This window comes from Platichthys flesus, chromosome 1 (assembly GCF_949316205.1).
Source record: "Platichthys flesus chromosome 1, fPlaFle2.1, whole genome shotgun sequence".
NCBI lineage: Eukaryota > Metazoa > Chordata > Actinopteri > Pleuronectiformes > Pleuronectidae > Platichthys > Platichthys flesus.
The window spans coordinates 28,616,132-28,639,204 of NC_084945.1; the positions used below are offsets into that span (position 1 = coordinate 28,616,132).

The following is a 23,073-nucleotide window of genomic DNA, read 5'->3' on the forward strand; positions in this document are numbered from 1 at the left end:
TATTCCCCTAATGGTAATAGTGATGCAAGTATTGCTCTCAGTTGAGGTTTGGTTTCAAATCGGAGATTCAAATTTCAGCATGGAGAAGACTCACGTTATGGATAACGGCAGCAAACCACTGAAATCAGTGATGTGAGTACAGTAACAGATTTTCTCATTTCACGTAAATTTTGGTGTTTGGTAAACTGGAGGTCATTTCCTGCAGAGTTGGGAAATGAGCAGTAATTTGAGTCTCAAAAACCAATGACTGCATTGTTGTACTACTTCAGCCTACCTTTTTTTTGCAAGATTTTATTGTGATGTCTGCCAGCAACTGTCGTGCATCAGCTTCCAACAGGATCCTCTGACATTCTCAGTGAAACTCTAGATTGACTGACATTAATAGTTTTCACCATGACGCATAACCTCACCCAGCTGGGCGTCTCTAGCATTTAGAGCTGCCTGACATGTAGTACAATTCATTTTCACAACCTCTTCTCTAGATTTTTGTACTTTGCTGCACATCAGGGAAGCTATTCCACTAGGCTCACCTGTCACGGCTGGAGCAACATCACACAGTTTCATCCATAAGTGACTGATGTCATTGATGGCATCTGAGCAGCTCCTTGATATTGATATAATGATATTCTGTTGTTTTTCTGTGAGGGTGTTTGGAGCATGGAGCTCTTCTTACATAGAATAACTGTCATCCCAAAAATAAATAAATGGTTTTGGCATTGCGTTCATCATCCATTTCACAATAAACCAAAAGTACTTGCTTTTCCCTAACTTCAAATGACAACCTCTTGCCCGACACCTAACACTGACTACCTAGGTTTGACAGTGGTAGTTATTTTACCTCCATTCCTTGACTCGTCTGCATAGCCAGAACCTAAACCAACCAGTAATTATTAGACCTGAAAATCACAATAGAAGTTGCATTTTAATATAATCAGTAGACCGAATATAAAATACATTTTAAAGCAGCCTAACGATATATGCATGGTCGTGTTTTGCAAATCACACCGCTCGACTTGACTGACTATAATAATAATATTATTGTCTTCACGCACTGAGGATTTTATATTATCATGGGTTATTAATAATCACATGTGTAAAGCTTTAGTTTTGTGACTGTGTAATAAATATCCAGTATATGGAATAGTGCCTCAAATATGCTCTGTAAACTAGAATTTTCTCTTGAATTTTTTTTTTTTAAGTGTACCTCCTCAAAATGAGCCGATTATGTTTCTTCCATTTATGTTTAAATCATTTGATAATCTTTAATACACACTTGTTTAATCATAAGAAGACCATTAAAAAAGACCATGAAATTAAAATGCAATTGCAACATTGTTCAGAAAAGTTTTAGTTAGTAGTTTTCCACAAATTGTTGGGGCTTTGGAGACAATATACAATAACTGCTTTGTATTTTGTAGAGGCTGAGTAGACTGTTAAATTAATCAAGCATAGAGTGGGTTTACTTGTTTCCTGTGTGTATGAGTTAATCCAATCTGTTATGTGTTTTCCGTGGACGTCATTCTTCTTTCTCCTATCTGCGTCATCTTCACTGTTTGTTTGAGTGGGAAGTTCAAGTCCACTGCATATTTGCGAGATACTCTGAATTCCTTCTCTATCTCTAAAGGACTGGAGATGGTAGTAACAACCTAGCTGTGGGGTCTACTCAATCCTACACAAACCCTGAAATCGGAAGCAGATTTAGAGTTTGACAGACTTCACAAGAAATCATGGTTAGGAATTGATAAAGAATTATTTTCTATTAATATTTAGGCTTCACTGTCAGCCCCTCTATTCTATTATAAGTAGTGATGGTTCTTAAAATGTAATCTTTATCAGGACATTGAAAAGTCTGAACTGTGTTGCTGAGACATTAGGTTTCTACTCCCTCCTCTGGCAACTCTAGAGATCAGCTGTCAGTTTGGACCTTCACCAGAATTTTATTTTCATCTCTGCGTCAATGTCAGTAAATAGAATTGGTAGAGGAAATGACTGTGCACTTAAATCACACAAATGGCAGTCTGATGTTGATGTCGAATAAACGGTGCCCAATAGGCTTGCACAATAATTCTGATATGCGAAGGAGCACTTCACCCTGACTTTATGCTCCCTGGAAATTTAAATTATTTTTTAAGTATTTGTGTACAGTGAAAAGCGGTTCTGATGCACAAGTAAAATGTAAAAATGAATTAGGATTTTTGGAATGGGGTTCTCCATGTGTGACTCTTTGAATTTGGCTGTGCTTTGCAGTGACAAGAACCTGCTGTTGTCCTCAGCAAGTTCACAACTGCTGGTCAAGTAAATAACTCACATCCACTATGGATATGGTCACAAGACTGTGACTTTGTAATCGCTTTCCTGATAGAAATATTGAAGAATGATGACCTTGTTCACCAGCACATGTATATGCCCATGCTGATAAGTGATCTTGAGACTTTTACCAGTGTTTAATATACATTTTTATGTATGTATTGAATAATAGTTAAAAATACTTTGAATTGTGTGGACCAGTGGTTCCCAAACAAGGAGTCAGGAAGCCTTGTGGGTTGCAAGACGTAACAAAAATATAATATGGCCTTTCGGATACGTTGTCCTTGCATGAACCCTGAGGAGATTTTGACAGTTTAGCGACAGCATCACTTGCAGCACGTCACTTTACAGGACCACAGGAAAAGTTGTACTTAGGTGATTTTTGCCAACTTGTCCAAATCAATATCCTGTGTATGCTTCAACCAATCCTGGGGATAATGGAGGTCAGACATCTCTGTGACCTTTTATTTTGGGAGCTAAAAGACAATTTGACTTTATTCTTCCTGCTGAGGAGACCTCATCATATCATTGGTAGTTTCACACGTGATGATCAGACAACCTGTCCAGCTCTGACAGAAGATCATAAGAAATGCTCTATTTACTTCTGACGGATGAGGTTGTTATTCCTATTATGTTATTGTTTTTCATAATCTGTTATCACCTGTCTATTTGATTTTGATATATACATTGAGGCACAGTCTATTTGATAGGTTTGAAATATCGAAAACAACTAGATCACAATATCATTTCCTAGTAATAAAAAATTATAAAAGTATCGAAATAAACAATGAAAAGAGACACCAACATTGCGGTCACTATTCATGTAAACACCATGCAAACCAATTTTTCTCCTGTGCTCTTCTGCTCCGCTCTGTAACCCACAGCGGTCAAACAGATTGTGGCTGTTGTCCTCAATGTTCTAATCTGTCAAAATTATGGATGGTCTTCCAATTTTTCCGTCATTTAAAAAAGTATCTGTCAGTGATGTAAAATATTTCGTAAACTTGACCTCTGGTTACGCTGCCCAGCTTCAGTTTTGTCTCTCAATGGACCAGATAGTATTTTCTCATCATTTCACTCTTTTGTACCTGATTACAGCTGAGCACATAAAGCACAACTTTGTCCAATCTCAATGTAAACAAGTATCTAGGATATAAGAAGTAAGAGACTGTTTGTTGTAGGTGAATCTTCACTGCTCTATATGGTGATGTTAACTGTGTACTTGCAATGCAACTACTCTAATTTGAGCTGCTGTTTGTGTGTTAACAGGACGGATTCTGGACCTGAAGACAGGAACAGTGAAGAAGGAGGGACAGCAATCCTCCATGAGGATGTGCATGGGATCCCGACGCTCCTTCATCTGCCGCATGAGGTGTGTGTCTGTGTGAGAGAATGACTATGATTATGTGTGTTTTCATATCTGCAAGATGACTTGCTGTCTTCAAGATGTCGCTGAGATTTAAAATGTGCCTTTTCCACAAGACATCCTGACATTTTCAGGTCTGGCATTAGTACTGTTACACATTTAATTGTAACAGTGTTAAACTAGTTTTAATTTCAGACTGACTTTTTATTGAACTGATCTAATTTCTGTTTGCAAGTATTAAAATCCATGTTTCTCTGAAAAGCTTAAAGAAATGATGAGTATGCTCTAGAGATGTCATTTTTCAGGAGAGTTAATTATGACTCATTATGATCGTAATAGATTACGATCATAATGAGTCCGTAAAATGAATTAGGAGATAAAATTAAGCTTGCTGAGAACGAATGGAGCCTCTCGTAAAAGGTCACCTCTACTTTGTAACTGTAAATGGGAATCAATTGCCATGCGAGCAAGCAAAAATGGTACACAATATCAAACAGCAGGGGTGAATATTATCTGACAGGCAATCAGGAATATGTTGCTTTCAAAGTGACAGCCATTAGACATTCATAAAGACAGCAGTGGCAGGTTTGTTTCTCTCAGCTACTGCCATCTCCGGAACAGTGAGTGGTCCTGCTGAGCTGTTTCTAATTAGCCCTACAGAAGCTCTTACAACACTGCTTCATATGTGATTGATTGGGCTGCTCAGGCTATTAATCATAGTAGACAGATTTATGCACGGTGAGTCACAGGCAGAGGAGGAAACTAGATGGAAGATATTCAAAGAGGAGAAAAGCAGGGTTGAGCAGTGGGATCAAAATCAATATTACAATATTATCAGGAATATTTTATGATGGGAACATCTGATCCAATAATTATATTTATTTAAATGTTGAATAAACGTATAGCCGAAACACTGAAATACCAGGTCGGTGTAGACACTAAATCACAAATTTATATTTGTCATTAGACACATGAATGCTACAGGTCCTACAATGTCATACCTCTAGTGTTGGAAGGAAACTGAGCTGATTTGTTTAAAATAGGACTGTAATTGCTCTATCCGTCGGGTGTCTTTGAATGATATTTGTTTCTGGTTCGGATTGTCTTTGTAGTGATTTGGACTATCAAAAGAAATAATGCTTTAACTGTAAAGAAATGTAATTAATCTCTATCCAACCAGCAGAAACAGTTTAAGTAGGACTGCCACATTGAAATTAGTGTATGTGACAGTGTGTGTTGTCTACAACTGCTGCGTAGTGTATCAAAACCTTCTCCTTCAATTCAGTAAATACCTGCAGCATGCAGCTGGACATATATGTTAACAAATCTAGAGCTTCTAGTTGGAGACGCATCATTCAGAGCTGCTGTTATGCTTCCCTGGGATAGACAAAGGTGTTTCGTAGCTGCAAGACCAGTGATGTGACTGGCTGAGAGTGAATTCATCAATCACCATCCCATCTTGTGTGTATTCATCTTTAATCAGCCCCTTGGCTCTTTGTGATCTTGCTGCTGCTCATACATGAGACACAACAGCAGGTGCATCTATAGAGAGTAGAGACCCATACAGCACGTTTGCCTAAGACGTAGCTATTTGCACTTGAAACAGTTGAGTCGACTACCTGTGACTTTGAGCTAAGCACAGAGAGTAGCTTGCTGAGAGCACTTCAACCAGGCAACAGACATATTTTTTCTTTTGGCCTGTCATCAAGATATTCAGTGGACGCTTTTCTGAGAAATTAACCTGAATTATTGTTTATGACAGTGATATTTCAAACTTTCAGTTATTAGACTAAAATATTTTAACGACAAAGCCCATCTCTTTTTTAGCAGATATAGTGAATGATATCAACTGAAAAAGCAACAGTACATTTCAGATGTCTCCAAATACAAGTGCTGTATAACTGTCACTTGACTGAGCCAGCAGATAACATAAGTAGGTTGATTTCCTGCAGGAGGGTCAAAGTGAAGACCTGCTGCTCAGGTGAGATTAATAGATGTCACTATGGCAATCATCAAATTACTAAACTGGGCGACGCAAGATCTTCCTTATGTATAATAGAGAACGATATCATGACCTTTGCTCTAGCCTCTCTAATGATACTTCATACCAGGGATGCCACCACAGCTGAAATGTCATCACTTTGTCCCATGAGAGTTTAACTTAGTTCCTGGCATCTGACACAGTTTTTATAGTGCCATTATCTTGAATTGATAAGGTATCAGCAAGCCCTCACAAAGAAATGAGGGCTTTCCATAGTACAATGTTTCCCGCAGAATAAGATTCTGTTGTGTTGGTAGCAGACGGGTGAAGGAAGGAGCAAGGTTTGGTTTCTGAGCGATTTTGTAGTAAAGATTGATGACAAGTACGGAAATTTATAGATTTCAGATGTGGTTATTACAATTGTTGTTCTGCAACAACGGCTTTGAACCTGGACAGCTGTGCAGTCACTATGCATATAACGTGTGATATATGATTCATACCTGCTTTTTAAATTTAAATGCTCATGGACCCATAACCCATTTCACACCACATGAACCTCAGGCCAAATGCCTTTCTGTTCTGACACAACAACATATTTGTGCTCCTCAGAGGTTTTTGGTTAGATGAACAATGTCTCCCTACACTCATTAATTACACTAAACAGGCTTGCCATTATTATTATAATAATCATTGACATCTGTTGTACCAAAGCGTCAGACCCTTTACAAAACCAGTTTCTAACTAAATATTGTTGTTTGTGATCTATGACAAAATATCACTGTTTGCCCCACAGCCCTCGTTTCTCATTGGGTACCATCTACATCAAAGCAGCTTCGACTATTTCAGTAGGCTTGCAAGATCTTATGTTTGGTTTAACAAAACAACCTACCATTTCCAATTTCTTTCTGACACGCTCTGTTTGTGTTGGTGCCAGAGAGCGTAGAGTCATCAGAGGCTGCTGCAGCCTTGCTTTGTCTGGATCAGTAACAAAGGCCTAATACTCGGATGAAAAGCCGCGCGATGCAGTGTTGTTAAGATTTTGTTGGACTGGCATGTTCCTCTGTTCTGTTGCTATTCCAAGCCCTGAATAATTCAAACATGCTGCTGGGACAGTCTGAAAGAGACTTCAAGCAAGAAGTGAAATGCACTCAAATCTGTGACACGTACATAAACACAGCAGGATCAGCAGGCTGATGTTTCAGGGGAGCCATGATTAGATCCAGGCAGGCTTATGCAATGTGTAGCCACCAGACAGGCCTTTTCCACAGAAAAACACCCGCTAAAGGAAACTCAATTGGAGGAAAAAACTGCCTTTTAATCTGTAACCTTTGAATTGGGGTTCTTTACACTTACAGCAAGCTTCTGTTCTCATGGAAAACATTTGCTAAGGGTTCTCACTCACTTATGTATCAGGCAAGCTGTGTAGCAGACCTCTCAGTCGAACCCTAATTTTAAAAAATGTTCACAGCAAGTTCATAAGTGTTTGTGTTGTTGTGATCAGATGTATTAAGTTGGTGTCTATATTCATCTGTGTGACAGCTGGTGAGTTTTCTGGATGTGTATTTAGGAGAAGACAAAGAGGCAGATGTGTGTCTCTGTGCTCTTCTTTAAATTACCTATCCAGACCACATTGTGTTAAACTATTCCAGCTATTTATTATCAAACTTACCAACCTTTTTCAGACATCTTGGAAAATGCAGCTTTGCTCAAGGACATCATAAAGTTGAAACCATAGGGGACAATATTCCTACCACCCAAAATATATAATAAATATATTTCAGATTTTACCTTTATTAAATTTTCTTCTAATCAGCTGTTGTCAAAGTGCAATCTCATCTGTTTATTTTACCAATTAAACTCACTAATCACTAATCATTGGGATCATTTTGAGCATTTCACTGTTTTTATGATAAAATGTTTTCCGGACTACAGTTGCTAACGAGATGACTATAATCTGACATGTTTTTAAACCAGTAAATAAATCATTAAATAAACTAATTATTTAAAAAATGAAACATTTTGTACAATGTATCTAAGGTGCATTTAAATGGACCTCCCCACAACATAAATTTGGTGATTAGTTTTTTTTGCTGTGACAATAGTGTCAGTACATGATGTATGCTTTTTTGTGTTTGTATGCAGGTGCGGCAGTGCTCCTCTGGATCACATCTCCCTAAACCGTCTGTCGAACATGAGAAAGAGATACAGGTACAGGAAGTGCTTCTTTAATCAATGGTTGTGATTAGGGGTGCAAAGATATTTCGACAATGTCGACGATTGTACTCGTCGATGATTCGTTGGTAACGTCAGAGCGAGTGTTTTTTTCGTGCCGTGCAGCTGAACTAAACGTTGTTTTACCGGAGGTGCTGATGGAAATAGCTGAGGAGTGAGCCATCTCGCTTCCTTCCTATCTCTGAAAGTCGTGCATATGCAAAAGCGACAAAACATAGACCAATGGCGGTGTCAGTTGCAGCAGCATCGCTAACCAGGAAGTCAATAGTTCGGGAGAATTTCACCCTTAACATTAAAAACTATGTGCAATATCTATACGGCGGACCTGCTGTATGCTGGTCCGCTCGGCAGACACGCGCATTTGAGGAGGAGGCAAGTTTGACATCGTAACGTACACGCTGCAGACTCGCCTCGGTAAGATAGCCTGTTTGCTAGCTTGCTATATAAACGTATATACCTGTTCGCAGGATTCTAGAATCAATTACAAAAATATGGTTTAAACTTTTTTAACGAGTTTAAAAGCGTAATGTTATCCTATTGCCTGAAAACGTCTTTTTTTTAAATACGATTATGCAGTCCAAAGAAGACTGTAGTTTTGTTTGTTGATGGTTTTATTGCTGATTCTTTCTCTATCCTTTTGTTAACAGGAAAAATGGATACCAGATTTTCAATTTATTTTTAGTATCAGCACTTGGCCTGTTCTTGGTTCACAGGAAAAAGGGAAACTTGAATTTAAATAATTTGTTTTATATTAGCACTTTACGCGTCTTTGGTTGTAAATGGACAAGTACTTGATTTTTCTTTTATTTTGTATCAATAGTACCCTATTATGCAGCAACGTTTATTAAAATATATATATTTTTTAATGAAATATCGATCTTTATTGTCTTAATTTTCAGTCATCACATGCCTCGAGCAACCTCAAGCTAAATTTAAAAGCTGTTGTCTAAATAAGAGCAATTGAAAATTGTTTTCTAATATCGCTAAACATACAACTGGTAATGGTTAATGAAGCCATTTCTATCATAATATTGCATTTTGCTATTTGCTAGACTCATATTTTTGCATATAAATGCAGCATTATGTGCATAAATATAAGTTTTTGAAAATGAACCTGTAACATGTCAAACAGAGCTCAAGTTGAAACTGTTGTCACATTTATGTAAAGGTTTCAGCAGTGAAAGGTTTAATCCACCTTGGGAGATTTAATTATAGTACTGGTATGGGCCAAGACAAATAAATCAATGTAATAAACCACAAAACTCATTAAGCCACTTTGGATTTGTGAGGATGATTGTTCTCATGGCAGATCAACTTAGAAAGAGGAAAGGAAAAAGAAACCAACTTTGCTAAACTACAATAATCATCAGACCATCAGGCTTTAAATTTTCTTTTTACTTTCTTGCAGGCCAACTGCTTTCATTACCCAAGGAATATCCTGCAAAATGTTTTCCATAAAGCATGTGAGAGGAAATATGAATTAAATATGAGTCACAATTTAAATGCTCTGTTGCTGCTTTCTTAACTGTATAAAATAGCCATAACGAATTCATCAGTTGATATTGTTATTTAGTGGCAAAGCTTCCTCTCAAATACCAGATGTCAAATATGATGCATGCGTTACAGCTCTTTCCATAATAGTCCTGTCATATTTAAATGAAGCCATTATGGGAGATGCACAATGTGGGTGTTAACAAATATAACCGGTTATTTGAATATGCAGAGAAAAATACAAAGAAGAGTAAAGACACTCAAAAAACATCAGACTTTTGTCTACTCAACACCACCATCCTCTGCTGCAGCTCCATGATCTGGCACATTTACCACAAGCTTCTGTCATTAAGTCATGACACAGTCCAAGCATCAGTTTAGAATTCCAACTGAAGGTGCTCCCTCAGTGAATCGTTTCCAGTAACAATCAGAATTAGATGTTTTCTCTGTATCAGTCATTTAGTTTTAATGCAGGTCTTGAACAATGTGAGCAGATTCTGCAAGGAGCCAAAGCAAATGGACTTTTCATAATAAAGATTTGCCAAACTTTTAACAAATGAGCTGGAGGCTGAAAACAAAGAGGTCATCATCACCCGTCATTAGACATTAACGCCTGTCAACTGGAGCTGGGAGCTGGAGAGTCCAAGTTAGAGTGTCTCAATAGTGCATGTTAATGAGCCAAGACAGCGTTTAGGCACGTAACAATGTGGAGATGTTTTACTTCCCCACAGAGGACACCATCTTGCACTGCCATGTCTTTACAATAGCGCCCAGTGGGAAAATCAAAACAAATACTCAAGAAAGTAACATTTTGATGTTACCTAAGGTCCAACGAAGGTTTTCCAACATTCCTAGAATGGGTGAGGTGAGGGGTACATTCAATTGGTTGTAATATGCATCTTCACCACTAGATGTCACACAATCCGAGACTGGTCCTTTAGCTAGCAGTTATTCTGATGAAATCATAATTAAAAAATGTAATTTGAAGATAAATTCAGGTTTCCTACAACAGCTCTGTTGTGTATTTTGCTTTTAAAATGAACTTTCACAGTGATCGTTAGAGGTAAAGAAGACTTAAATGTCTTCTTGACTGGCCTGGCTTGGGTCATTAAACGGAAAACCTATGTTTACCCCATACACATCTAAGCAGTATTGTCAGATTTACACAGTTTGGAGCTTGTTTAGGAAAAGTTCCACTTTACGGGGAGAAGAACCCTCCATTAGTCAGGACAGAGTAAAATATGTTTTTACAAAATTAATCAATCTGCTCAATGTCGACATTGTCTAAATGTCTCTAAGAAGTAGAGTATTGTTAGTTAAGGTCTTTCACAGCTGTGTCTGAATATTGAACATGCTCCCGTGTTTGTGTGTGTGTCTGTGTGTCTGTGTTTAATGGACAGGAATGGCCTTGGACCGTCTAAAGAAGGAGAAGCTCAGTACTCTGTGGTGCATTGCACTGGCTACATCAAAGCCTGGCCCCCTGCAGGTTTGTACACATCCAAGCTCCATGCACTCGTCTCTATCCTTGCTTCACCCAAACTTTATATCAAAGTGAGGGTGTCCTGGTCTCACCTAAAGCAGTTATGGGCTCTGGATCCCGACCTGGAGTCAACCACAAGTCTTCAACAGCTTTGGCTATGGTCAGCCAAAATACACATCTGTTACTTTGCATAAAAAAAAACCCTAAAGCTCACCTGCATCCATTCGTTCTACTGACCTGCAGACAAAAACCCAGATAATGGGCCCTTTGCCAACTAAAACCTTGGACCAATGTGTATTTTCACTACTGCTTCACAGTCTAATTACATTTCTTTCAGACCCTGAACTATTTTTACCATTCAACTAATTCAATTCAAGACTTGCATTTAAAGGACAGGTTTGGTGATATTCTTAGTTTTATTTTCTGTTTGTCAACAAGTTGCATAAAGAGGTCAGAACTGAATCGATTCCACTACAAATTATTATGTGTATCTTATTCCTTTTTGCCACAGAGCTGCAAATATTTGAAAAACGAATTCGTTCCTTCATTGACATGAACTCCCACATACACTGTCGTTTATTTTCCCTCAGTTCCACATTCCCCCCAGAAATAAATGTGTGTGATCAATGGCTGACAATAGTCTACTAAACGCTTGTGTTTCTCCTCTTTGAGACATGTTGTCTAAAAGCTAGAGTGACTAGCTGTTTCAGAAAGTTACTGAACCGTATTTTAAGTTGAAACTATTTAGTGTATCTGTGAACTGCTTTCAAATATTTATAGATATTTATACCCATGTTTCCACTACACCTTTTACACATGTGTTGCGACATATTTTGACCGTTTTCTTTTAGTTGCCAAAATCAACATCCACACCCAGTCAGACCTTGTAGTCACATCACTCTAGCCCCCATTTTCTGGGACTGCTAATTGGTCATTACTTGGGAGTTATTGACCAGAAAAAAATCATCTAAAATGTTATTAAATTTGGATGAATGTGTTTTAGAAGAATAGAAGTATTTTAGAAGTAGGTAGTTATTCCTATTAACTTTCAGTCATCTTAGTGGCTGTACCAGTTTCAGTATAAGACCTCAGATGAACTCGCAGTATACAAAAACACAGAGAGTGCAGCGTTTGCAGACATTAGTATGTGCATTCTCAGACCAGGTGTGTTGGTGGGCTTTGAAGCTGAACAACTTCAAGTAAAACGCATCTAAATCACCTCTCAAAACCTTGAGGTCATGCTGGAACATTGTAAGCGATAACACAAACACACAACACACTCACCATATGTGATTTGAAATCACTGGCACATGCTTTGCTTCCTTGCACTAAAAATACTTCTCTGGAATGTTTTGTACAAAATGCTGCTGGCAGAGAGTCATCATGCGAGACACACGCACGTAACACTTATAAGACCCAGATTGACAATAGAGATGTGGTGCAGACACAGATGCCTTGCACATTGAGCAGAAGTAAAATGTCTGCAGACTGAAAACTGTGTTAGAGGAGAGGAATGTGTCAACAAGTGAGGACAGGGTCATGCTTTTGCATGACAAAGTCTCATCTCTCTCTCTGCTGTCTGGTAAACTGCGATAGATGACTGGTCAGGAATTTTTTTTGGTATCTTTCAGATCCAGACAAGGTTTAGAATATGGGTTTTCAAAGGTCTTTTTAGGATTGTGAGAATCGAGGGAAAAAAATGATGGCAGAATATTTAGTTTATCACAAGAAATGAAGACGCTGAAGTGAAACTCAGGAAATGAAGTGGTTCCTTAGGGGTTTCCATGGATCCACATGCACCTTTGAGGTGGTAAGTGTTGTTAATGGGGTGATATGATGGTGTAATAAAAACACTCCTTTCTGGTTCTTCACATATATATATATATATATATATATATATATGAATGTGTTTTTGTTCTTTGGCCTGAATAGAAAGGATACACATGTAACTATTTGAATCCACGCCAAAGCTTATAGTAAAGTAAAAGCAGCTCTCTTTAAAGTGAGAGAAAGATTGTGAGGTGGAATTTTCTGAAACATGTTGCAGAAGTCTGGTGTTTGGGCAGAAAACATTCTTAGAGTGTGGAGGCTTGATGTTCAAAATATGATTTATAAATCATTGTAAGGGGCAGTGGCTGTGTCGGCCAATAGATTACCGCTCACTGCTGAAAAGTTCAAGTAGCAAATGGAGAAATAGGTGTTCATGCTTTGTGAAGAATGTTTGTTTAATGGTTCTCTTCAACATTTCTCTTTCTTTCTCTGCCGATCTCTTTTCCTCAGGTATGACTATACCAGAAGAAGATACAGAGGCAGGTCAGACCGGGAAGTACTGCCTAGTGGCCATTGGAAGACTGCAGGTCTGTGAAGTTGTTTTTGTTGACCTAATCCAGATAAAACTTTTCTTGTCGGTGTGTCTGTTTATGGGTCTGTTTCTTTGTGAATGTGTGTGTGTTTGGAAGTGTGTTTGATCTATGCAGAGGAGCAGATGGGTTGAACATATTGTCTCATATTTCCTCCTTGTTCTTATTACCATCACAAACACACACGAACATCCTCTGACTTTGGTGCCTTTGTTGCTTGTCACTTCCCATCTCTCCCTTTCCTCATCCCCAATCATGTCGTTATTGTCAACTGTATAAAAAAGGCAGAAATTTATAGAAAGAGTGGGAAACAGGGAATAAAATTAGTTCCACTTCAAACGTTCTTGGTTTTGCAAGTCTCACCGTCACAAACAGACCTGAATCTGGTGAACTGTGTACAGATGCATTTACAAACATGAGGAAACACATGTTGTCATTGATATCAGTGTTAGGATAAGAGTTGGACATGTTTAGTCATGTTTAAAGACTAGTTTGAAAAAAAGAGAGACTGTCTGCATGAAGGAGCTGTGAGTATGAGTGAAAGAGAAAGGGAGAGAGAGAAGTGATGAAGACAGCTGGTGGGAGAATAAGCTGTGAGAAACAAAACTAGTCTAGAGAAATTTAACTTTATTTGCTGATTATTTCACTTTGGTTCCATCCTAAAGCAGAAAAAAATAACCATCTAACCCTCAGCAGATTCTTGACTGCAGAACAGACGATCTGGAGTTTTCAGTCTCTCTTAAACCCACGTGTCACCTTTTTATTCATTCCATTCAAAACATCTGAGTCATGCAACACTGGATTGCAATACTTTCTATTTGTGTAGATGCATTTCAATGCCGTCATTGTGTTTTGAATCTGTCAATGGTCTAATTAGTCTAATCTTCATGGTTCGTCATCGATGCGATGGAATGTGCAAAACAAACGTTTAGCTCCATGTTTTCTTGACTCAGAGTTATTTTCTCTGGTTCCAGGAACTGTTTGATGAGAAAAAACAAAAGAGGCTTCATTGTTTAAAGAGACAGTCAGAGCCAACGAAGAAGCTTGGTTTCCCTTCTCAGTCACTCGTCCCTTGTTTTTTAAGTTGTAGCATTCCCTCGAGAGGGTCTGAAGTGATGCTGCTGTGCGGCCTGTTCTTACTTTCCCTGCTGCTGTGCGGCCTGTTCTTACTTTCCCTCCACTGATGAAGAGCTTGATTGTACCTTGTTGACAGTCAGTTTACGGGAGCAGGAAGAGTTATGTGACTTTCCTAAATGATGTGTGAACTTTGTTCTTAAGAATGTGTCCAGACTGTTCATGGCATTCACACCTCGCTAAGATCTTATCAGAATGGGAGCCAGACCGCCATCACATGTGGTCTGAAGGATCCAATCATGTTCAGGTTGTGTTCTTCATGCACAAACATGCTTTTTTTTTATCTTGACATGATAAGGCGGGGGGTGGTGTGGCCTAGTGGTTAGAGTGGTGGCTCTCCAACAAGAAGGTTGCCGGTTCAAACCCCACTCTCTCTCATCTGCATGCCGAAGTGTCCTTGGCAAGATACTGAACCCCTAAATGAGTGTACTAATTGTAAGTCGCTTTGGACAAAAGCGTCAGCCAAATGACATGACATGACATGTAATGTAATGTAATAAGGCAGTGCTCTTCAACAATCTTTACACAGTATTTACTGTGAGAGATGATCAAACTAATAAAAAGAGAGAAATAATGTTATCTTGTGATACATTAGGTCATCAACAACAAGATCAGCCAACAAGCAGCCTTTAAAGGTCCAGTGTGTAAGAGTTACGTGAAAGGGATCTATTGGCAGAAATTGAATATAAAAGAATCCTAGTGAGGTTTTCACTAGTGTTTCATATAAACTGTGCAAATTGTTGTTTTCCTTACCCAAGAAAGAGCCTTTTATATTTAAAGACTTTGTATTTACATCGGGAGCGTTTCCTCTCTAAGGAGGACGCCATGTTTTTTATGGTTGCTCAAACTGGACAAACTAAACATCTTTTGAGTTTTAATGACAACTGGTAATGGTAACTATTAGTGTTGAAGTAAAGACATGTAATAAAGCTTTACATTTTCATGAGGTTTCTCAATATATACAACCAACAACAAAACACCTACAATCTTATCTAGCAAGCAAAACAAAATGACAAAATACACACACAGACACACAATAGTGTCTTATTATAGTCTTACCCTTCAATAGTTTTGTCCTATGATGCTATGGTGATATTATTTTCCACCTAATCTGAAGACATGTCAAAAATGAGATTTCAAATTGAGTTGATTTGTGCTTTTTGATTGCTGTTGCTTTTCCAAGTTCAAAAGTCTTCCAGTGTAGTAGTGAAGGAGGGCCTGTAAATACATTTTCCTCTGTTTCTTTTGATCTATTCATTTGTTCCTCACAGTCTTTGAAAAAAAAAAAAAAAAAACTATTAAGAAGGATTATTGACCACAGATGTTGTGTTTTTCACTATTGATATACATTCATCTTTTGTTGTCGGCCACAGTAAGTTTTATTGAGTTGTTACAAATAAACCCAGGTAATAGTTTCAGGCTATTTTGTCATAGAGTCATGGACTGAGTGTGTTTTTTTTTGTGTCAAACATTGAGGTATGCTATTCAATTTTCTCTATAATAAAATGTTTCATCTTAAATATGTATGTGCCTCCTTCAGGTGACCAGTTCTCCAGTCTCCATGGATATGAATGGCCTGTCGGTGCCCACAGAGTTCCTGTCACGTCACAACTCAGATGGCGTCATCACTTTCGTTGACCCGCGCTGTATCAACGTCATTGGTTATCAGCCTCAGGTGAACAAAGAACACATTTATAATGGAGATGGAGGGGTTTCCAGCCCTTAAGTATCATGAAAGGAAAATTCACTTTGTCCTAGCAGCTTATTAATATGCAAAGTGAACTACCAACATTGATCTTTTATGAGGTTTTCGTTCAAAATTTACTTCAATTAACCGGGTTCTCTTTTTAAATAGGCATATATTAGTGTTTGTTACACGTTATACTCAGGATTTTTCATAATGATGTAAAGAAGCTCCTATGATTTCTGATCTGCTCCTGTTTGTATTTGCTGCTGATGCAAACCCAATGCATTATCCATGTTTGTTGTCTTGATCATTTTAGCCACACACTGCAGCTCACACTTCATCTTAGGGCGGGATGATATGGCCAAAATGTTTATAAAGAAATTCAAATGATTATTTATTAGCAGAGTATTACAAACACTTGATAAACAGAAAAATATTTTATAAATTCGAGGTAGAGCAATTATGTGCTATCAATAATCATGGGATTCTTATTAAATTTCTATTGATGAAAATGTATTGCTGTAATTATTGGTATAGGTTTATTGCCCAGTTCTTCTTTCTCCTGTAATTTGTAATTATCAGCCAAGCACATGAACAACTGTGTTCACATTGGGAAGAAGGCGACAGCCCTCACTGGTCATTTGTGGTAAACACAGTCCTGTGGCTGCTCACAATGAATGCATCACCCAGTACTCAACAAGAAAAAAATCTTCATCAAATTCAGTCCTAGTTTCGTTATTATCAACAAAAAGAAGATTTTTTTCTTTATTCTTATTTATAAGATGGAATATCTGGCATTTCATTTACTGTCTCACTAAGATCATAACATCTGCAATTTGCTCTCACCTTTTGAAATAACGATTTGCAGTCGGCTCTTAATCACTTTCTCACCTCATTTAACAGGTTGATGAATGATTCATTTTATTTCAGAATCTGACAAAAAAAAACAACATTAGATTTGGAACTCAGTATTTTGTGTTTAATTTATCACATGTGACATCTAGTGTGAAAACATTCCAGCTTCCTCTTTCAGAAAGATAAGTTTGTGGCTCCGGTTGTGTCTTGATTCAATGGTAAATTTACCAAATGTAACAAACCTGTCAATCTGTTGTATTAAAGAAAACAAGCATGGGACAAATGTAGGGACAATACACTGTACATAGGATGCAATATGTAATTTGGTTTGAGTATTTATTTGATTATTATTATATGAGTGTTATTCTGTCCTGTAGGACCTGTTGGGAAAAGATATTCTGGAGTTCTGTCATCCTGAGGATCAGAGTCATCTGAGAGAAAGTTTCCAACAGGTAAGACATGGACTGTCCAAATCTGAGAAATGGGAAAAGAAAAAAGTTGACAAAGCTATGCTCATTTATTTGCTGTAAAAATAACCTGTAAGTTTACTTTTAATGGCACTTTTCAAAACCAAGTTACAGAAAGACTGAGGAAAGGCATACTTTAGACGAGTAAAGCGTGCAGACCCCTAAACAACAAAGTTTGAAGCACGTTCTTGATCTACGATGAGTAGACACTGGTGATGGATAGAGATGGATCCATACAGTTAAACACAAACTCTGTCATTCTCAGCAGCTTGATCGAGCAAAATGTCAACACCACCTGGAATGTTCCTTCTGCATGAACTGGGAAAACCTCTGGCTCTCAGCCAGCTCACGCACATGCACACACTCAAATATATTCCACAAGTCTTTCTTTCACAAAATCCACACTCAGTAAGAGTTCACTGAGTCTCTACAGTCAGATTGGGCCGACGTAAACAACTGGTACCCTTTTCTTTCTTTGCCATCATGTTGCTGGGTGCTCCTCATTAAAATCGATCAAAAATCTGATCTGAAACCTATAGTCTTGAGATGGCCCACTGATTCACTGTAGGCTGTCCGCTGCCACTGCAACATTGTCACCACTGCTAATTGGAATTAGGATCGACACACAGGTTGCCTTGCCCCTCCCTCCCCCCCACTCCTGCTGGCCTCATTTTGTCGTTTACCAATGAACACCAACACTAATCAATAGTTGAAGCAGGTCTGATTAAAAAAGAAAATGTGGATACTGTGACATGTAGATAAATACAAAGAAAATGTTCAACATTTTCAATTATACAGTAATGCCTAATCTCGTGGGGTGGGATGAGTTTCTGTTTGATTAGAGCTGCATAGCTGCAGTTTTATATGTCGAAGTGAATGTTTCACTCTCCTGGTTAAAGTCTCAACTCCCAGATGACCCGACTGGAAGATGTTGAAGAAAATGTAGTTTGATGAAAAATGCATAAAACTATGTTGTGACAGTAGTTTCAGTCTCTGCTTCTGTTTTCACATCTGGACCCAGCCAGATAATTAAGACACAGCAGACACAATAATGACCAGGGATTTCCTTCCTCTGCAGGTGGTGAAGTTGAAGGGACAAGTTCTGTCAGTGATGTATCGTTTCCGAATGAAGAACAGAGAGTGGATGTTGATCCGAACAAGCAGTTTCACCTTCCAGAACCCATACTCTGATGAGATAGAGTACATCATCTGCACCAACACCAACGTCAAGTAGGTCACACACACACACACACACACACACACACACACACACACACACACACACACACACACACACACACACACACACACACACACACACACACACACACACACACACACACCCACACACACACAGCATGTCTTGTGGCAGCCACAAGAACAGAGCGTTCTCGCTTTTGCCTTAAGAAGCAACATATTCTACTACATTAAGGTTTTCCCTTCAGTGAACTGAAGTTCAAACCAGGAAAAGCTGACCTAGAAAAGTTTTCACCAGCATATTTCCGTTCAGTTAAGAAAGGTATTCATTGATTTTCTTGGAAATTATGAGATATTTTTCACCACAGTCCAGATTAAAGAGAATAAAAGTTGACAGAAATGCCAACTTTAAAGAAAGAAAACATTTCATCTCTATTTCTAATGATAGCATGAGACAGCAAAGCACAGAGGCTTCTATTTAGAGACCAGCACCAGTTGTCGTGAGTAGTAGCATTTGTTCATAACATCACGTGTAATTCTAGACAGAGGTTGTTTTAAGATTCCACTCAGAGAAACATGTCTGTCCCAAGAACACTCAGGGCAGATGATATTCAACCACCGTCTTTGTTGTTGATGAAGTGAAAGGTGCAGAGTCTCACTCTATGTAATCTCAACTGACTCTTGTTTATCCTTTGTGAAATACACATGTAAAAAATTATTAAAAAATGTCAATAGTGAAAGATGTCTAATGATAACATGATGACAATATAACTTATGTAAATATAAATCTTTAGTGAGAACCGCACTTGAAAAATAGTCAAGATGCTGAAACTGCAGATGAGAAACTGCTGTAGCTGTTCTAGAAAATTACCAGTATTAGACAATATTAAAAGTTTTACATCTATGGTGTTGCATGTTGATTTGTAGTAGAAACTTTAAAATAATTTATTAAAGCAAGTTTATTGCACGCACTGGTACGGGTTGTATGTCTCTTTTGCAGAAGCCTGGTTGCTGGTTGCATAAGATGTAACCAGCAGATGTGCTGTATGTCATGTTGGTCTGACAGAGACAAGATTACTCCTGTGAGAGACAGATGGAACAGATAGCCGCTGCCTTCAGGCGGCTTTAAAGACACTCAGTGAGAAGGTGAAGGAAAGGCCATCAGTATGGACTACCCACTAACTGTTGTGGATTGTGAAGCTGCTAGGAATCATTCATTTGTCCTGTCTAGCTGTCATTATTGCCAGTCCAGAAGAAAAAATGTGTCTGCATGATCATATGTTAACTGACTGAAAAAACTGAAAATAAATGGACAAGAAGATGCCGCCTGTTTGTGCGTATATGTGATTTTTATTTAGTAAAATAACGGAAATATGGTGGAACCAAAGTGCACTGAGTACCTGACCTGCGGGCTGCGAAATTGCACAGAATGTGCCTCTCCTTGCACCAGGGTGCATGACCTTTCAATAAGATCTGAAACAGTACAGTGGAGCAAATAACGTTTGTGCTTCACAGGAAGATAGCACCACTATGTTTGACACCATGTGCAGCTATTCGTGTCCTGTCCCTCCTGTATGTGCTCTTGGCTGTCATCATCAGTGAAGGTCTGCCGTGAGCTCAACCAATTACCAGTGTAAACATAAAGCTAATAGCGTGTGTGCGTGCATGCGTGTGTGATCACCGCCATGAATTTCTTCCAACAGACCCCTGAGGCTGCGATGGCAGGCACACTTCTAACAGTATATGTGTTAGATTTATGATTCTGCTATTGAGCAAAAAAAATAAGAATCAAATTTATCGGAAAACTACGGAGTTGAGAAGCAGATTGCTTTCTCAAGGTCCTCATGGCATGATTAATACTTTGCATGTCTGCATATGTTATGTGTTAGCGGTAGCAGATTAGGCAAAAATCTTTACGCTGTTGAACATGCACATAGATGAGCTGTCTTTTGAACAGCTCAGTGTACACAGTGAACATCTGTGTGTGCTCCGGTGGTGCATGTTTGCGCAACACTCATTTCGGTGGTTTGAGTGTCCTCTGGTTATATGCAGACTGCTCAGCTGTGGGGCAGGAGCTTCACAGGGCACGTTTTCTGGGAAAGTGTTCACGATCCAAGTGCAAGTCGCTGATTCATTCTTTGCTGCTCAGAGTTGTGTTGCTGTTTGACATAGGCCAGTGAGACGATCAAAAGTGAAAAGAGAAGGGCTGATTTAATCCAAAGAGCTCAGTGGATACAGCACTCAATGACAATTTTGTGTAATAAATAGGGAGATGTTGGTGATGATATAAGTGATGCGGTATAAATTTGTTCAAGGAATAATGTTATCATTTAATTATTGCCTAATATGATGTGCATTGTAAATTATCTACAAGATATGAAAGAACCTTGTCTGTTTATGAAATTTATGTGATCACAAGAACAAAGTAGATCCCTGAACGTGGCAGAGAAATTGGAATATAATTGGCAAATTATGTTGTGCATTGTTTATTCGCATCAGCTGTGCATTGTCCTAAATTGCCCCCAAATTTTTCAGATCTTCCATCTGGTCTTCTCAGGCAAATCGTAAAGTAAATCTCTGCAGAGCCTGATTTACAGCTTATTTTGGCTGGATAAGCTAAATGTGAGGAGGCAGTGGAGAGTGAGTGACTTGAACTTGTAGTATCCTGCTGTGGCAGCATGGCCCTAAGCCCTTTTGTCAGATCACATCAATGTACTGTATCTGTGCGAAGAAGTGAAAATCAATATAAGACAAGCATGTTCACACAGAGCTACATCTCAGCCATCATAGTTAACACTGCATTTTTTGATTAATAAACCTAAGCTTTCTCAAGGTAGAATCTAAATGCACTTTTTTTTAACCATATTTTCTGAATATTTTCTACAAGTCAGGTGATGCTGAATTACTATATTAGGTGTTGTGTTGAAATGGAAAAATGGCATCTAACCAAAAATAAGTAAGATCTGCCTTATTTCATACGATTTGGGGATTTGACTACTAATCAACTCTTTTTGCTGATACACAAAATCAAAAATAGTATTCAGGTGACTGCACATGAATCATCAACGCAAATAGATAGTTTGTTAAAGCCAGCATTTCTACATGTACAAAGTGGGGCAGGGGTTTGTGCTCTGGAATAAAAAGTTTGTGCCCTCAAATTCATTTTTGCCTAAATTTGTACACGTGGTTTTATCAAGGCCAAAAACCTGCTGATCAGTAATCTGTAGTAGGGATGAGCATGTACACCATTGTTGGTATATGTTCAAACAACTAAATTATCCATACCAGTACTCTGCCTTAAACCGGAAATTTTTTATTAAGCCTGACATGGATTTGGGTTGATCAGAAGTTGCCGTATTTATTGTTTATTAGAAAACTATTTACAGAACAGCCTTAGAATAGAATTGTTTTTGATAACAAGAGTAAGAGAACTATTCAGAACAAGTTTTTTATAAACTTCAGTGAGTAAACTTCACATGCACTTGCAGTATTAAGAAGTATTAAGTAAAATGCATATTTTCATAAACATACTCACATTGTGATGTTTGTGTGTTACTGATCAGTTTTTTTTTACTACCTGTCATAGTTTTTTGGCTGGAGCTTTATTTCTTAGTTTTACACAAAGTAAAACACATTATAATTATGTGGTTTATTTGTGTGTATGAGTGAGAGAGAGGAGCACTTGCTCCATGTCCGTTCTAGCCGGGTTTGTCCATCACGGCTCAGCCAGTGGATGGTGAGAATATATGATCATAGATATCCCTGTGGACAAAGTGGCTGGGACAAGACATGATTGTAATGTGTGGCGTTGCTGACTCAGCAGCAGTGAACTTTTTATTGGCTCTGTGTAGGGGAGAAGTTCTGTGTGGCTGGCCTATCAAGGCATGATGTGGACACAGCTATCCAATGAGGATTTTCATTCATCACGAGTACGGATATTGACACATTGAACTCGGATTGGTATTCGTAAAATTACATTATCTGTACTGGATACTCGTTTTATCAGAGTATTCGCCTCAACCCTAATCTATAGTTTGTTTATTTATTTATTTTACTTACATACATTTTAAGAGATGTGTCTTAATTCTGCAATAACAATGATTCAGTGAATTAAGTTGTTTTGTTGGATTGCAGTATAATGTAGGGTGATTGTGTGGGCGTGTTAGAGAGAAGGACGGTACAGCTGGTGTTGTCAAATAGTATAACGTTACTATCAATTACAAAAGCACGTTTGTTCATGTCATGATCTCCTCAATAAAAAACTATCTCAATGTGTGTTAGGTGATCAGATTGGAGTCCGATGACAATACAGGTGTAAATGCTCATATTGAGAAGAGATGGTAATCCGATCTGCAAAACCCACTCTAGAGGTGATCAAGTCTTCATTGTGATGCAATTTAACAGGTGTAAAGGCAGTTATCTCTTTCTTTTTTCTTTCTTTCTTTTGTTTTCATTTTCAACTAAAGAAACTGTGTTATAAATTTATAAATATCAAATTGTGAATCAGCAGTTAGCG

The 23,073-nt window shown here is 38.2% G+C and overlaps 1 protein-coding gene across 2 annotated transcripts in view; it reads left to right on the forward strand.

Moving 5' to 3' along the window:
* Window positions 1–23,073, forward strand: part of arnt2 (aryl-hydrocarbon receptor nuclear translocator 2) — a 51,654-nt gene that overhangs the window by 13,092 nt on the left and 15,489 nt on the right. For both annotated transcript variants that reach the window (XM_062390753.1, XM_062390745.1), the window contains exons 6-12: window positions 3,577–3,679; window positions 7,797–7,862; window positions 10,778–10,863; window positions 13,138–13,214; window positions 15,892–16,026; window positions 17,271–17,345; window positions 18,439–18,590. In XM_062390753.1, the coding sequence (XP_062246737.1) occupies window positions 3,577–3,679; window positions 7,797–7,862; window positions 10,778–10,863; window positions 13,138–13,214; window positions 15,892–16,026; window positions 17,271–17,345; window positions 18,439–18,590 (694 nt within the window). The remainder of the gene's footprint in view (window positions 1–3,576; window positions 3,680–7,796; window positions 7,863–10,777; window positions 10,864–13,137; window positions 13,215–15,891; window positions 16,027–17,270; window positions 17,346–18,438; window positions 18,591–23,073) is intronic.